The sequence below is a fragment of the Urocampus carinirostris genome, chromosome 2 (genome assembly GCF_059441175.1).
Source record: "Urocampus carinirostris isolate Australia breed hairy pipefish chromosome 2, RoL_Ucar_1.0, whole genome shotgun sequence".
Lineage (NCBI taxonomy): Eukaryota > Metazoa > Chordata > Actinopteri > Syngnathiformes > Syngnathidae > Urocampus > Urocampus carinirostris.
This window is the reverse complement of record NC_142350.1, coordinates 22,588,342-22,604,927: the sequence shown is the minus strand read 5'-3', so window position 1 is coordinate 22,604,927 and position 16,586 is coordinate 22,588,342. Positions and strand designations below refer to the sequence as shown.

Sequence of the window (16,586 nt, the reverse complement as noted above, 5' to 3'; positions counted from 1 at the left end):
CAGAAAGCAAATGAAGCAATATGTCGATTAAAACATAATGCACAAAACAAAATTGATGTTTTAAAAATTAGGCGATAGAAAAAATATAGACAATTTTGAACAATATACGTGGAGTAATACTTGGGGATGGTGTAATAATAGTCTGTGGTTTGCAATAATCTGTGGTCTGTGAAGCCCTTTGAAACTCTTTGTGATTAAGGGCGTCACAAATAAACATGAGTTGTCGTACTGCAAACACCTGATCCACACATCTTCCTTTCCTGAAACCATTCTGCTCCTCCATCACCCCCTCATCCATTCTTCCTCTCACTCTCTTAATCAAGACTCTTCCATACAGATTACACAGATAAATGGCTAAAAAGGTAAAAATACACGGAAATAGCAAGATAGAAAGCTAAAAACAAAGTTAGATAGCTAGCTAAAAATGAGGCCAAAATTGAACTTGATAACTAGCAAAAAGGTAAAATGATAGCAAGTTAGCATGCACAAAAAGAAAAAAGTTAGCTGGATAGCTTGCTAAATAGCACAAAAGGTAGCTTGATAGTTAGCTAGAAACAGGTTACAAAGTGTCGTGTCCAGCATGGTCGCCGTGGCGACCGGCTGACCCCGCCCCCTGGGCACCAGCTGAAGCAGATCGCCTAATTTGCGCGTTTGCTTCTTAAGGGGGGTTTGGGGTTTTGCGGGTGCTGGCTCATTGCGTTTTCTGTTCTGTCCTGTTTGCCCGTCTGATTTTGCCTGTCCTGTTTGCCCGCCGGACTCCCCCTGCCGAGCGCCGAGTCTGGTCGTCCGACGCCGCCTGCCTCTCCCCGTTCCTGTGTGTTCGGAGGAGGGAGCGGGGTTGCCCCAATCGAGAGCGTCGACCCATTCCTACTCCGCTGCCGATCGCCTATCCGACCCCCCCTGCCGAGCACCTAGTCCGATCGTCCGATGCCGATGGCGCCTGCCTCTCCCCGTTCCTGCGTGTTCGGAGGAGGGAGCGGGGTTGTCCCAATCGAAAGCGTCGACCCATTCCGACTCTGCTGCCGATTGCCAGTCCGCCCCCCCCCCCCCCCCCCCTGCCGAGCGCCGAGTCCGATCCGTCCGACGCCGATGGCGCCTGCCTCTCCCCCTTCCTGCGTGTTTGGAGGAGGGAGTGGGCTGCCCCAATCGAGAGCGTCGAACCATTCCGGGGTGCGAGGTAATAACTTTTCTTTTTGGGACCTCAGGAGCTGTCCCTTAAAGGGGGGGCTCTGTCGTGTCCAGCATGGTCGCCGTGGCGACCGGCTGGCCCCGCCCCCTGGGCACCAGCTGAAGCAGATCGCCTAATTTGCGCATTTGCTTCTTAAGGGGGGTTTTGGGTTTTGCGGGTGCTGGCTCATTGCGTTTTCTGTTCTGCATTATTCTGTTCTGTCTGTCTTGAGGAAATCTGTGTTTGCACATTTTGAGTTAAGACCCGTTTTGTGAGTATTCCCTGGTCTTAGTTCCTGTTTGCCTGTAAAACCTGTTTTTGTTTGTTGTCCCTGAGAGTTGGACGACTTTTATTTAGCAAAATAAAAGTTCTGATCGTCAATGCAAATGAGTTCTCCCTTCCTGCCTCCGTTCTGGTCCGGTCTCCCCTGACACAAAGCTAGAAAATTGAGCTTGATAACTCACAAAAAGGGAGATTGTTAGCCAGATAGCATTCAAAAAAATGTAAAAAGATAGCTTGATAGCGTGTTAAATAGTTAAAAAGATAGGTAGGTAGCTATTAAGCTAAAAAGGCAGATATCTAGCTAAAATGCATATTTTTGGGTCATTCAATTTATCAAACCCCTACATTTTAGTTTAGTTTGTTGTATTTTCTGTAAAATAAATCAAAAGATGAGTAAATATATTTGTTTAATACACAGATTCAAATTCTACACGATTCTTATTCTACTGTCCTTTATGTGTATGTATATATGTTTGACATGCCTGCCATAGAACCATCAATGCAAGGAGTTTATTTTATTGTATTTATTTTAACACAAGCACACTTCTTAATTCTTTGCTAGCACACTTTTGACGCTCAGAAATGGATATTGGAGGGGAAATGACATATGTACAAAAATGTTGGTCACAATGTTAGGGTTAATATTTTCGTAATAGGTTAAACTGGAGTGATCAGTAAGAGAGGCAAATGTAGTTTTAGAATTTATTCACGGCAGTGGGCAGACGGATTCAAAAAGTCTCACCGTCTCACAAGTTTCCCGCGTTGCAACCCGGTTTTGTTCAAAAAGTGCGCATGCGCAGAAAGTATCAGTGACGTCACACATACGTCTACGGTTCAAAGTTCGCACATGCGTAGTAATAACAAACGATGTCATATATCTTTCGGTTCAAAAATGGTACAAGAGTGGAAAACGAGTTGTAATATAAGTCAAACTCATCTGGATTATTTGTAACATAGAAGACAGAGAAATACACAATTAACTAAATATGATTAGCTTTGACACACAAAAATGTGTAACAAAGCGAAAAGTACAAATAAATAAAATATATCATGATGTTTTCCAGTGTTCCGTGCCAATGCAGACGACTTTCTTCACTTCTCTTTCTGCAAAAAGTTTAAAGTTCTAAATCAAGGTGCTGCGGTGACATATTGTTTTTTGTTTACTCGGAGAAACAAACTTACCTTATCAGACTCCGCAGCCTTGTTTGAACCTAGATAGAGGAAGAAAAAAATAATTTAACGCTGACTTGAAAACCCAAGAACCTCTCAAAAATCCTTCAAAACAAAAGCATGTTAATACCTCATTTACAGTATATTTTAGAACACAAACTAGCTTAAGTGTGACAGCTACTTCGCTATGTTAGTTGTTCGATTTATACCAGGATTCCGCAACCTTTTTTAACCTGAGAGCTCATTTTTTTGTTATAAATTAGTGCAAAGGGCTACCAATTATGTTGTTACAAGGTTACCTTATTGTTTTTACCAGGTTGTAATTATTAGAAGTAGGGTAACATGAGCAGTCAACCAATAAAACATTTTAAAGACACTGATAATACCAATAATTTCTCACGCCAGTTAGAAAATGTATTTCCTAGGAAATCACTTTAATTATTTTCACAACCACTCTGCGGGCTACTCAGGTGGTCTTAGGGGGTCACCTGGTGGGCACCATGTTGGAGACCCCAGTTTTATACTGTATTATACTTCTATTCTCTTAATTTGAAGGGCTTAATTTAGTAGGATGCAGATTTACTGCAACTAATTCATGATATATACTATAATACATACTGTTTGCGGAGGGTTGGGGTGCACGGTTTCATCTTTTTCTTTTATGTGGCTATTTTTAAGCAGTTTTAGGGGATCTGCTTCAATGTCAGCCTATACAATAATTTGTAACTAGATAGTTACTTTTCGAATAACACGCTACTTTTGGGTGTCAGTAATCTGGGGGTTAACGCAATTGTGTTTTTAAATCAAGTATCTAGTAACTGATAAGAATTACTTTTAGTTCAGTAACGCGTCCAACAGTTAATAATTCTACTTTTTGTCCACCTGAGGTGAGGAAAGTCCAAGAGACGAACTTAATGAGGCCGTAGAGCACTAAGGCCACCCCCACCATCGCCATAGAGTCCTCAACGGTCGGTGTGCTGAAACCTGAGAGGACAAAAGAAGCCCTGGTGATCAAAAGGCCTATAAGGTACTATAGTTTCCTAACTATAAGGCGCACCTAAAAAGCCCAAACTGGCCAGAAATTTGAACGTGTGCCTTATATACCGCAGAATACAGTGAATACGATTGGATATGCCACAGTATTAAAGGTGTGCGTCACATGAGGTATTAGACAGAGACAGAGAGACCGAGAGGCAGAGAGAGAGAGGTTGTGCCTCCCACTTCACTTCCTACTCAGGTTAAAGGTTGTTTTTGCAGTTCTCTAAAAGGAGTAGTACACAACGTTGTTGGAGATTTTCAGTTTCTTGGAAATTCCTCGCATCGACTAGCCCAAGGGTCTCCAACATTATGCCCGTGGGGACCAGAGTGCCCCTTAAGGACAGCTGAGGGGGAACTTTTCTGAAAATAACTTACTAATGCTGGATCATTGTGATTTCTAGTTTAAAAAAATTAGTTGTTGACTGAGTTTATATAACCCTACTTCCACTATTTAACCTTGGAATAACATAGTAACGACATAGTAATAAGATAAGTTGCCCCAACTTCTACCCTATAGCAATAATCTCCCTCAATTCTCTTTAATGCTTGGATGGAAATGGGCAATAATGACAATGATGATTCCGTTTTTTTTCCATTTTCTATTTCTTGTTTTTATATTATTACCCTACCAGCGCGGTGGCCTTGGGGGTATGGTGCCCGCTCCGAGACTGGGAGGTTGTGGTTCAAGCCTCGGCCGAGTCATACCTAAAACTTAAACATTGGTACCCGTTGCCTCCCTGCTTGACGTTCAGCATTAGGGGTTGGAATTGGGGGGTTTGGTCACCTAATGACTCCCAACTAGAGGTAAGATCGGGCCAAAAAAAAGCACCCGAGCCCGACGCAGGCCCGAGGGGTATTAAACCCGACCCGGACCGAGCCCGACTAATTAACTGGATTTGCTGGCCCGGCCCGAAAGGGGCCCGAAATTACATATTTTATTTATAAGGAGGGGTGATTTATGATAACAAATTAAACTCTGCCTTTTGTTACAACATCTAGGCCTAAGTTAAATAAAACTGTATAAACATTTACATCTTTTATATTTCTGTGTCTGCACTGCAGATGTTACATTAAGCGACAATCTGTCATTGACGGGTTTTTTTTTTTGAGGTAGCGAAAACATTTAAGGGCGTCCGTCATTTTGACGACTTGATCATTGGGCCATAATCCACAGCAGCAGTAGTAGTACGTCCTTAAGATTTTAGCGCAGCACTTTCATTGAGGGGGTGTTGACGTGTTGTGCCCTTTTCCGACTCCTATGCAAATTCCCCCCCCCCCCTGATCGTACTCATGGCAACGCCACACCCACTTGCCAGAGCTTTCTTTACGCGCTCAATTAACACGCTCCTTTTCACCTCAGCCTTCTCGGTGCACGCCTTTGACACCGTGGTGTAGTGGGGCAGAACTGAGTCGACAGGTGCACGGCCAAAAGTTGACCCAACATTGATTAATTCTTGGGCCAGACATTTGAAACCTTCGCCACTAACTACTGAGAAGGGTCTGAGGTCTCGACAGCAAAAGTCTACACACTTGTCTGTGATGGCTTGCTTAGCGCGAAGAGGGACTGTCTTTGGGACGAATGATAATATAGATGTCTGACGTTCATTACTTTTGCCAGGACAGCTTTTTAAATGTCTGATCAGCGTCGAGGTCCCAGTCTTTTTGCTATCGTATGCGAGCAAATTGCCACATTGACACTCAGCGAAGCCAACGCAAGTCTCTGTATCATTTTCTACTATCAATTTGAAATTGCTCCACACTTCACTCTTACCAGAGTGCGTTTTCCTCGTCAGTTCTCCTCTCTTGAGTTTATCCTTAACTTCTTGTTGGTCCGACTCCATATCGGGGATACCAGGCCAAAATCACGCGAATTTGCGGAGGGGAAGATTATTAAGAGAACAGCATTCACGTCACGTCACGTGCACAGAGCAGAGCATGCTCTGGCTCCGTTAAAAGCAATTACAGCTCCTTCTCCGTTTTATCCAAATTATTTATTTTATAACAAGTATTCCTTGGTCTAGTATCCATACATAGTTTAAGTATATATTTTTAATGAACATATATTTATAATTATTAATTAATTTAAAAAAAAAAAAAAAAAAAAAAAAAAAAAAAAAAAAAAGAGCAGGACCGAACCCGACCCGACCCGACCGTATGACTGACATTTCAGGCCCGACCCGGCCCGAAATTGCCTCGGGTTCGGGTTCGGGCCATAAATCTTAGGTCTACTCCCAACACCTCAGTTGAGTTGAGTTGAGCGAGGGGGCTGGGAATCCCCTCCTCTGAATAAATCTCCCAGAAAGAGTCAGAAATGACTCTAGCCACCTCCCACTAGGGGGATATGGCTGTGATATATATATATATATATATAATATTATGACCCTAAACCTATTATCTTAACTGTGGTATTGTAGTTTGTAAATGTCAATATGTTCAATTATTTTCCATTCTGTTTTCAAAATACATTTAAAACTTGCACCAATTAGTCCCAAAAGTATCTTGATGCTTAAAAAGGTTGGAGACTCTTGGAATAGCCCTTATTTCTCAGAACAAGAATAGACTCTCGAGTTTCACATGAAAGCACTCTTTTTTGGCCATTCTGAAAGTTAGATTACACTGACAGATATGATGCTCCAGATACTTGACAGGCTCAAAGGAAGGTCAGTTTCGTAGCTTCTGTAACCAGCTTAACCGTTTTCATCTGTGCAAACGTCATAGCACAAGGTTTTTTTTAATAATCATCCATTAGCCTTATAATGCAGTTAGCAAACATAATGTACTATTAGAACACTAGTGTGAGTGTTGCTTGCTGGAAACAGGCCTTTATATACACTAAGGGTCTCAAACTTGCCACCCAGGGGCTAATTGTGGCCCAAGGATGATAGTTTGAGGCCCCCGCCTTAAAATGAAAAGTTAAAGTGACAGTATGCATTTATTTTCCGAACAGATGTCGCTGTATTCTGTTGTGCCATCGAAAAAAAGTGCTAAATGCACAGCGGGAGAAGATAAAATTCAGAGATTGAAAGTGGCCAAAATGACCATATTACTGTTGAAAAAGAGAAATAAGAAAAGAAAAAAAGAACAGAAAAATGATTTTTTTAAATAAAAAAGACAAATTTAAAAAATAAGACAAAAAGTAAAACTCAAGAAAAAAAGGAAAATAAAAATAGAAAAATAAAAAACAAATAGATGAGAAGAAAAATAAAAGGAAATTGAGTTTTGTTTTTTGTACTTTTTCTCTTTCTCTTTCATTTCTTTCTTTCATTTTTTCTTTCTTCAATATTATTCTTGTTTTGCTTTATTTTTCCCTCATTTTCTTTCCATCCGCTTTTTTTTTCTTTTTTTCTTCCCTATTTTCTATTCTTCTTAAAAAAATCTTTCCCCCTTCTTTTTGTCTTTCTTTGAGAAAGGCTGGGTAAAAATTGGAAGCACTTCAAAATATAAAAATACCTCAAATCTATGTTGGCATAACTGTGGGAGGGTCAGAGATTTTACACATGTTTTCTGGAATTGCCATGTAATATTAAATTTCTGAAGAAGTATTCAGACAGAAATAAAATTAATTATTGGTTGGGAGTTGCGGTTGGACCCAGTGACCTACGTATTAGGAATTTTGCCAGAAGAATCATTGACTGGTCAACAATGTTCCCTCTAATTTTCCACGGGTCTGAGCGTTCACACAAAGTCGGTAAGCAACGCTTGAAACAACAGTGAGCAACAGCAATTCCAAGTGTGGCAACTAAATCATTATCAAACATGTCCATAACGTGACATCACGTTACATTTTGCTGAGTTTTCGGCAATGCAAAATTATTTTTCACTTTTGAATGAATTGACTAATGTACTATTGCAAAGGTTGTACGGCCTACAAACGTCATTTGTTTTTACAATTCTTTCACAAGATTTCCATTTTTTTTTCCGGGTGTCTTTTGTCGCATAATACTAACATTTTTGGGTGGCTTATTTAATCTGTTGCACGATACAGGACTGTATGTAATCACATTTTTTAGTGGAAGTACAACGTTGGCAACAAGATTGACTTGGTATAATTGGAAATTATTTGAATGCAACACAAACTTTTTCTTCTTTTTCGCTGTTTTTTTTTCTATTTTTTTTAAATTCCTTTAAAAAAAATCTCATTGTGTTTATATTTTCCTAGCTGTCACTTTTTTCTTTTTGTTCTCTATTTATTTTTTTCCCTTTGTTTCTTTTCTTTATTTCTGGCTTTTTTTCTGAATTTTTCCTTTTTTTTCTCTTCCTTTTGTTTCTTTTTTTCTCAGCTTTTCACTACTTTTTCATTTTGGTATTTTTTTCTTTTTTGTTCTATCCCCCCTTCCTTTAGGTCATTTTGTGCATACTTTTACATAATATTTGGTCATATAGGGAGGAAAGAAGCAAAAACAACCTGAAGAGCCGTTTAGGACCCGAAAGAGCCGGTTCCTTTTAGTGAGCTGAGCCGAAGAAGCCAGTTCTCAAAAAACTCTACTGATTTTACCCAACTTCGTTCTACTTCGACCCGGACTTCCAAATACCGCATTTAGAACACAACGTCGGGGGAACCCTTGTATTTTTACCTTCATGCACTGTAACTTTGACTAAATTTGCTTCTTAATTGGCAATTTCGAGCCCTGATTTTTCTTGTGCGCGGAAAAGCTCTGGGTTGTGTGCAATTGCGCACACACGCAGCTTAGAGGGAACACTGCTGGTCACCATAAATATATACTAAAGGTTATGCTTCTGGTAGCAAAGAAAATGATCACAGCGTCCTGGCTGAAACCACAACCTCCTGACATAAAACAATAGAGAGACAAATTAAAGCAAATATACATTATGGAAAAAATCACTGCAAGACTTCAACTGAAACTAGATCAATTTGAGAAAAGATGGAAGCTTATCACACAATTTTTACTTGATGTCTAAACACCTCACTTTTTATTTTATTTGTCTTATTAACATTTTTTGTTGTTGTTTTTTTAATGTTATTTATGTGTATGTCAATTGTATAGATTTTGTGTTTGTGTTGCTGTATGATGGAGGAATCAAACCTCTGTCAAAATGTGTGTGAGAAATAAAAAGTAAAAAAAAAAAAAAAAAAAGGGAGTGCGTTTTTCTCTCACTTTCTGTCTCCGTAGTTCTTAGTTTTCCTTGTACTCATTTTTGATTGCACTACAAATGACAGCGACATCTAGTGGGCAAATATAAAACACTGTCCCCTTAAGAAGAACAGAATGTTTTTATCAGAGCTGTTTTTGTGGAAAAGCCCATTTGGCCCAACTTTGCCCGGATCCTAGCTTCAGCGGCCCGCAACTCTAATGAGTTTGACACCCCAGATATACACCCATGTAAAAAAAAAAAGACATTTTAAGCTAAAATACTCATTTAACGTTAAAAATGTATGCTTTGTATTTCTGATTAAAATCTAAACATGATCGCTGACAGATTACCTATGAGTGTGAGGGCCACGCTGGTCTGCCGCATGCCCCCTGAATGCTTGGCCACACAGAATAGTTCTCCCCCACTGCCCAGCCCAGGATCGAAGGTATTCAGATCCAGGCGGGATTCCTGGCTGTAGGTGCCATCCCTGGCAAGCACGTGGCTTGTGAGCAGCCCCGGTCCAAGAGACCTGGACTTTCCGTCCAGGCCTTTCAATTGCCACTTTAGCTCCAGGGAATGGGAGAAGAAGCCTGAAGCTTGGCAGTGGATGGTGAGAGACGGACCGGGAACAGTGAGAGGCAGCGGAGAAGGGTGTATGGACAGAAACGGAGGTTCTAAGAGTGAAGGAAAAACAAAGGTGCAGTGTGAATTGAGGTGTACGGTTAAAGCATGTTTCAAAGCCAGGGCCCGCGGGTCAAATGTGGCCCGCCACATCATTTGATTTGACCAGCGGACGAGGGAAACACAAAAGAAAAATGAGCCGCCGTCTTAAATATGTCCACTGATGTTGCCAAAGCCAGGGGCAACACTAAAAACAGCTCTGGCTGTATTTATTTCTTTTGCTCTCGCTTTATCGCACTCTCTCTTACTCTTTCTTTCTCTTTCCTCGTTTCTTTCTCTTTTTTGTTTTTCTCTAATTCTTTTTTGGGATTTTTCTTTCTCCCCCTCTATATTTTTCTTTCTTTATGTCTCTCACTCTCTCTTTCTATGTCTCTTCTTGTCCTTTTATCTCTTTTCTTGTTTTCCCTCCTTTTTCTTTATTCCTATCTATATTTCTTAATGCTTTTTCTCTGTTTTCTTTCTTCCTCTCTATATTTCTTTCTCTCTTTTTTCTCTCTTTTCTTTCTGTTTTTTCTGTGTATGTGTGTTTCTCTGTCTCTCTTTTATTCTTTCTCAGCCTTACTTTCTGTCTTTCTTTCTCTGTCTCTTACTCTCTTCCTTTATCTTATCTTTTCTGTCCTTTTCTATTTCTTTCTCTCTCTCCCTTTCTCTCTTGTTTATCTCTTTCTCTTTTTTTCTTTCTTTTTAATATAATAGTCTGTCTCCTATGAACATGTTTTTTCTACCTTGTGGCCCCCAAGCTAAAATTAGTTTGACACCGCTGGTTTACAGTAATCTATCGCTGTATCGCGATGTACTTATCACGGTTTTGCTGAATTTTATTGTACATTGTGTTCTGCATTATAAATGGCTAAACAGTCACTCTCCCCCTTTTCTGCCTGGGTCTGTTTGTCAATAACATCACGGTCTAAGTTGTTCATGCGCAAAAATGGCTTGATGAACCTACATTACATTTGTGAATTTGTTTTCAATTACCAGTATTTCTAAAAGCCATCTTGTCAAGCAAACACCCTGGAATAACAAAAGCACAAAAAAGCAAATAAATATGCTTTCTATCACCAACTAAGTGGAACTTCTCTACATGCGAAAGGAAGGTACCGGTGAAAACATTTTTACACCACATTTTCGTTTCCCAATAACGTCCACAAGCGACAAAATATCATCTGAAGTAAAGTGGAACGTGTCCTGACTCAATAGTGCAGTATAGGAGCAAGTTTATTTTTTAAAATTATAATTTGATTTTAAGTTTGTAAAAAAAAGTTTATAAAGTACAGTACTTTTATTTGTTAACCAAATGCTTGGGCCTGTAAAAAGAGTCTGTTCTTTGGTTTTAATGTTTAATATTTGATAAAGAAATAAATCCAAAAATTAAGGTTTCTACTTTGGGGGCTTTGACTATCACGGGACCTTTTTTAACGCAACCCCCATGAAAATTAAGGGATTACTGCACAACATTAGGTAACTTTTATTTTTTAGCAAGATCTCACCTGCAATCTCTAGCTGAATGATCACCTGAGCCAGAAGGTGCGGCAGGTACACCATGCAGATGTACATTCCAGAATGGTGAACTCGAGCTTCCTGCAGCACCAATGAAGCATTGCCATTCCGGTGCAGGCCCTCAAAATCCATCACGGCACCCTCCTCAGGCGAGTCCGACACCCGGTCTGATTTCCCATCATACGCCAAGAGAAGCCGGCCTTTTCCTCTGGACTGGTAGCGCCACTCCACTGCAAAGCTGTGCGTTGAATATAGGGGAGAGGCAGGGTCGGCCCAGAATTGGCAGTCCAGCAGAACCGGCTCCCCAAGTCTCGACTGTACCACCGTTGTCTTGGAGGTCACACTAAGGACCACTGAGGAGGAGAAAGGATGCTTCAGAAGCTGGGACAGATGTATGGGGGCACGCCCCACCCAGATGTGAGTCGTGCCCACCTAATTAAAACATCATAGACATAATGCCAGAGGCACAGAAAGACATGAACATGATAAATATGATGACTGACAAATAGGAAAACAGACAGATAGATGTGACGAAATATAGACAGACAAACACGATATGTTGGTAGATATAAGTAGGAAGAAAAAAATGATTTGGAAAATTTTAAAAATTAAATCGAAAATAATGCAAACCAGGCTGGATACACGCCAGTGTCCTACAAGCGCCAGTCCCAAGCCCAGGGAAATGCAGAAGGTTAAAAAAATGCCAGCATTGGGCTTGCCCCCTCAAGATTCTTTAGTGCCCACTCTGGTGGGTAAACCTAGATCCAGGCCTGCTCAAAACCTTCCTAAGGGAGTCCTTACCTGTGTTGGGAGTAAAGCAATTACTTGTTTTGGTAACGAGTACTGTAACGCGTTATCGATACAATTTTGTAACTCAACTGTCCGTTACAACATACTGCATTACTCCACTACCTTTTGAAAGCAGATTGTAAATCATAACATCTACCACAATTCGGCAGTTGCTACTTTGTTTATGAAATCACATGAAACCATTTTTCCGCCCGTAACACAAAGCTCATTACCATATATAAGCAAGGCTGGGTTGCCGGTACATCTGAATACAGTTACGACGGCACTGTCTCAAGCACAGAGTACAAGGACAGGTTCTTCTTAAATGTAATAACTGTAACTAATTACTTTTTTCATTAACGTGTCCAATATGGGTCCTTACCATCCAACTGGTCTGTCCCGCTAGGCGCACGCATGAGGCTGGATGTGAAGCGATTTCGATCCAGCTCCTGAACAGCTGCTGAAAACCAGTCAGCTTGAAGGTAGACAGGGCTGAGCTCCTCCGCTAGAGACGTGGCCCATTTGATTGTGGAGAATTGAGGCTGAAAGTGACTCAGCTCACAGTAAGGCTTCCGGGTCGAACCTCTGGGAGAGGCCTGGTAACACAGAGTCGCTGCTGGATCTGAGGGGCAACAAGTAGATTCAGTATAAGGAATGACTTGGCGCAGACCTGAGCAGTCCGACCCTGGAGGGATGCATGTCCCGCATGATTTTTGAGGTTTCCTTTCTCCAATATACAGTGCTGTGAAACCATCAATCAATCATCACACTGACACCACCATGCTTTATTGTTGGCATCGTGTTCTTTTTGTCAAATACTGTAACATTTTTACATTTTTAGTGGCAGTTGTCTTGCTGCAGGATCCAAGAGAGTTCGAGTTATAACTAAGATCTTCTGGTAACACCAGAATTCATTATTCCTTTAACCATAGCAAGATGTCCTGATCCAGCAAGTGGAAATTGGAGTAATTTTTTATCGAAATGTAAAACCACTGCGTCTGCCTAATTAGCCAAGAGACTGTGGCTGTTTTCCAAGAATCTAATATCAAGAGTTACTGCCAGATAAAACATGCCGACTACGAAAACTAACTAGAAACGAATGTGTGAAAATGTGAAGCAATTGGAAGCAGTTCTAGCGGCAAAGTAGCGCTTTTTCACGAGACTGCGCAAGTCGAATGAAAAGAGCTACGAGGTCGCGACGCTGGTCGACAATGACAATTTCGCGGAAAGAATGTTCAAAAAACGCAATGCTGAATAGTCGCCCTAACACATTTTCAGCATACTAAATCTTTATATGGAAGCTCATTACACAGTCTAAGTTTGTGTATATATATATATATATATATATATATATATATATATATATATATATATATATATATATACACACACACACACACACATATTTACATACACATATTTGCTTTTATGGCTCTTTGGGTCGGAAGGGTTCCCATTTCCTGCAATGGCCGATACCACAGTCTGAATAGCAAATAGCATTAAGGGTTAGGATCTAACAGACCAGCCACATCATAGACTCTGAAGATGCTGGCGTCAACCCCATCTTGGATGCTTGTGGTGTGATGCCCTTGGGTTCTGATCCGAAGCAAGGATTTCTTCTGGCTCTGTGGAGCCGTCAGTCTTTCTTTGGGCGCCTTCTCCTTGAAATACCAGCATTGTAGTGGCGGACAAGAGTGACAGCCACAGGCTGTGGCAAGGCAAAACAGAAAACAAGTGTGAACCAAATCAGGTAAAGCCAATGACAGAGGACATTTTTAGTACAGTGCCTTGCAAAAATATCACCCACCCCCTCCCCTAGAACTTTTTTGACATATTTAGGGCTGCAACAACGCATCGATAAAACCGATTAAAATCGATTATTAAAAGTGTAGGCAACTAATTACCTCATCAATTGTCGTGTTGCACGATTTATAAGCCACTGAGCTTGTTGAATTAATGCAAATAAGTGCATTGGATGTCGTTGTGAAGTTGTAGGGTTCGAGAACCACTTTAGTCTGGCAGAGGGTGCCTCGACACTCTTTTTATAAAAGTATCTTACTTTTTTAAACCATTTTTTGTTGAACATTGCAAACTAAATTGGCATGTAACAGTCAAACAATACAAAGTTGACAATTTTCAAGGGAACAGAAAGTGCTGCAGAAATACTAAAAAAAGAATGAAAATGAATTAAGTAAACATAATAATCTTAATGACATGCTTAATTTAACACAGGGGGCACATTCCATTTGTACATAGGAAATAATATAATATTAAAATATTTTTTTTAAATTGTTGTCAACATTTTAAAAAGTGGGTTTATATTCTTTATGTTTTGGCGGATAAATATTTTGCTATATATAAAACCCAATGTAGGGCAGCACGGCGGCGCAGTGGTTAGCGCTTGTGCGGCACAGTTCATGTCATGGGAACCTGACGTGGGTTCAAATCCAGCTCCAGACTTCCTGTGCGGAGTTTGTATGTTCTCCCCGTGCTTGCGTGGGTTTCCTCCGGGCACTCTGGTTTCCTCCCACGTTCCAAAAACATGCATTTCAGGTGAATTGGCCGGTCCAAATTGTCCATAGGTATGAATGAGCGAATGAGTTGTCTGTCCCTGTGTGCCCTGCGATTGGCTGGCAACCAGTTCAGGGTGTCCCCTGCCCACTGCCCGGAGATGGCTGGGATGGGGCTCCAGCCCCCCCGCGACCCTAATGAGGATAAGCGGTACGGCTGATGAGATGAGATGAGATGAAAACCCAATGTATTTCTCTTTCTTAGTTTTTGTTTTGTATGGTAAGTCTCAATGTAATGTGATCTTTGGATAAGGTGGTAGGGAAAGAGTATATTCCAAATTTGCAGGTGTATAGTATACAATTGTATGTATTTTTGTTTATTGTTAAGTTATTTGACAAACACTTGGATTTGTTATTGCTTTATATTACAGAATAGAATGTTGTATTTTGCACTATTTTTCTATCCGTCCAAAATTTCAATATTTAAATATAGGAGGAAAGTAAAAATGTGTTTTATAACACTCTGATTCATCGATTGAGATAATAATAATAATAATACATTTTATTTCAAAGCGCCTTTCAGAAAACCTAAGGTTGCTGTACACGGAATATAAAACTATAATAAAACTAGAATAAAACAAACAAGCACTAAATAAAATAAAAACAGTACAGTTAAAAAAAGGGGGGAGGCAGGGGACATGTGAGGTAGTTTAATATGGGTGGGCAAGTCAGAAAAGATGGCTTTTGAGTCCGAATTTGAAGATGGATAGGGTAGTGGAATTTTGGAGGTCAGGTGGTAATGAGTTCCAGAGTTGGGGGCAGAGCGGCTAAAAGCTCTGCTCCCCATGGAGCTGAGACGGGCAACTGGTACAGTGAGATGGACGGAAGGGAAGGAATAATTGACCGATTAATCGATTATAAACATAATCGTTGGTTGCAGCCCTAGACATATTTCATTCATCAAACTTATAGATTAAAAAAAAACTCATAATATTTTCTAAGAATCAACCATATGTGAGACACAATCGTGAAAAGAAACCAAGTTAACTCTACATTGTATATTGAAATTGAAAAGTAGGTGATGCAAAAATATTGTCCCCCTTTGTGAAACAACAATCACAGCCGCAAGTCATACCATTGTTAATTTTTATTTAAAAAAAAAAAAAAAAGGTCGAAAAATGTGTTTTTTGTTTTTTCCACAGTGAAATCCCCACTTAGGTCGCCGCCATGATTGTCTGCCATTCGGCCACCACCCTGTGCACTGTGGCATTGGCCTTTGCTCATACCAGGCAACACAGTGCCGTCTAGAGGTTAAATATTACACACTTTAAGGAAGAAGAGAAAGCAAGGAAAAGAGATAAGAAAAAATAAAGGGAAAAGAAGACGTTTTGGGGCGGGGTTGTCTCCTTAGCGACAAGATGGCGGACATACATGTAAGGTCTCTCTAGGTGACCCTCATGTAATGTCAAATGAATACAAATTTCTTCAACTGCAAAAATAAAAAATATGCACCTCAATATAATAGTTAATGTTTGTTATGCTTACTGTCCTGATCAATATTATTTTTTAATGAATTAAAGTCTCAAACACTAAGAGGTGCAAAAATATTACACACTGTCCCTTTGAGCATAGATTGGCAATCTTTCCAGAAATGGTTTTAGGGGAAAAATACACAGAGGTGGGTAGTAACGAGTTACATTTACTCCTTTAAATTTACTTGAGTACATTTCATGACCTTTTGTACTTCTGAAAGTTTTTTTAATCACTAAACTTTTTACTTTTACTTGAGTAGATTTCTGCATTAGAAACTGCACTCTTACTGCGCTACATAAGGCTACATTTAACCTTTACCTTTTTTACAAATTTAAATTTAAAGTGTTATTAATGGATATTTTAGTTACGCTGATAACAATTGTTCCTGATTTTTAATTTGTTTTAAATATATAGAATATGTACATAATGATATAACAAACACGTGTACATTATAACACTACATGAATAAACAGGTTTGAAAACATTATGGTGTAAGATTTTTTTTTTTGTATTTTGTAAGGGAAAATACAACAGTTTGTAAGATCATGGTGCCGTGGAGGTTGGCAGGTATGCTGTACTGTACTTTTACAGAAGTAAAATGTTGGTTACTCGACCCACCTCTGGAAATAATGTCGAATTTCTGAACAATAGAAGGAACATACCTTGGATGAAGCAGATAAACACGGAGACAATAAAAAATGACCAAAACTTGGACGAAGTAGCTCCGCTCATTACTTCTTGTTCTTTATTTCCTCTTTCATTCTCATTTCTAGGACATGTCGGACCTGTTTGAGTTTTCAAAATACTTTCACTTTCATTCGGCG

The 16,586-nt window shown here is 39.9% G+C and overlaps 1 protein-coding gene across 3 annotated transcripts; it reads right to left on the bottom strand.

Annotated features, from left to right (window-relative positions):
• Nucleotides 1-1,840: 1,840 nt before the first annotated feature.
• LOC148371377 (tapasin-like) lies at nucleotides 1,841-16,586 on the bottom strand. Of its 3 annotated transcripts, XM_088329420.1 has the most exons (8): nucleotides 16,425-16,586; nucleotides 13,242-13,427; nucleotides 12,102-12,341; nucleotides 10,921-11,283; nucleotides 9,103-9,426; nucleotides 3,503-3,604; nucleotides 2,633-2,661; nucleotides 1,841-2,554 (listed from the first exon to the last, which is right to left on the bottom strand). In XM_088329420.1, exons 1-8 carry the CDS (start codon nucleotides 16,492-16,494, stop codon nucleotides 2,543-2,545), a joined length of 1,326 nt encoding a protein of 441 aa, XP_088185546.1. In that variant the 5' UTR covers nucleotides 16,495-16,586; the 3' UTR covers nucleotides 1,841-2,542. The 3 variants fall into 3 exon arrangements, with proteins under 3 accessions (XP_088185546.1, XP_088185547.1, XP_088185548.1); XM_088329421.1 differs by lacking the exon at nucleotides 3,503-3,604; XM_088329422.1 differs by lacking the exon at nucleotides 16,425-16,586 and having other exon boundaries at nucleotides 13,134-13,275.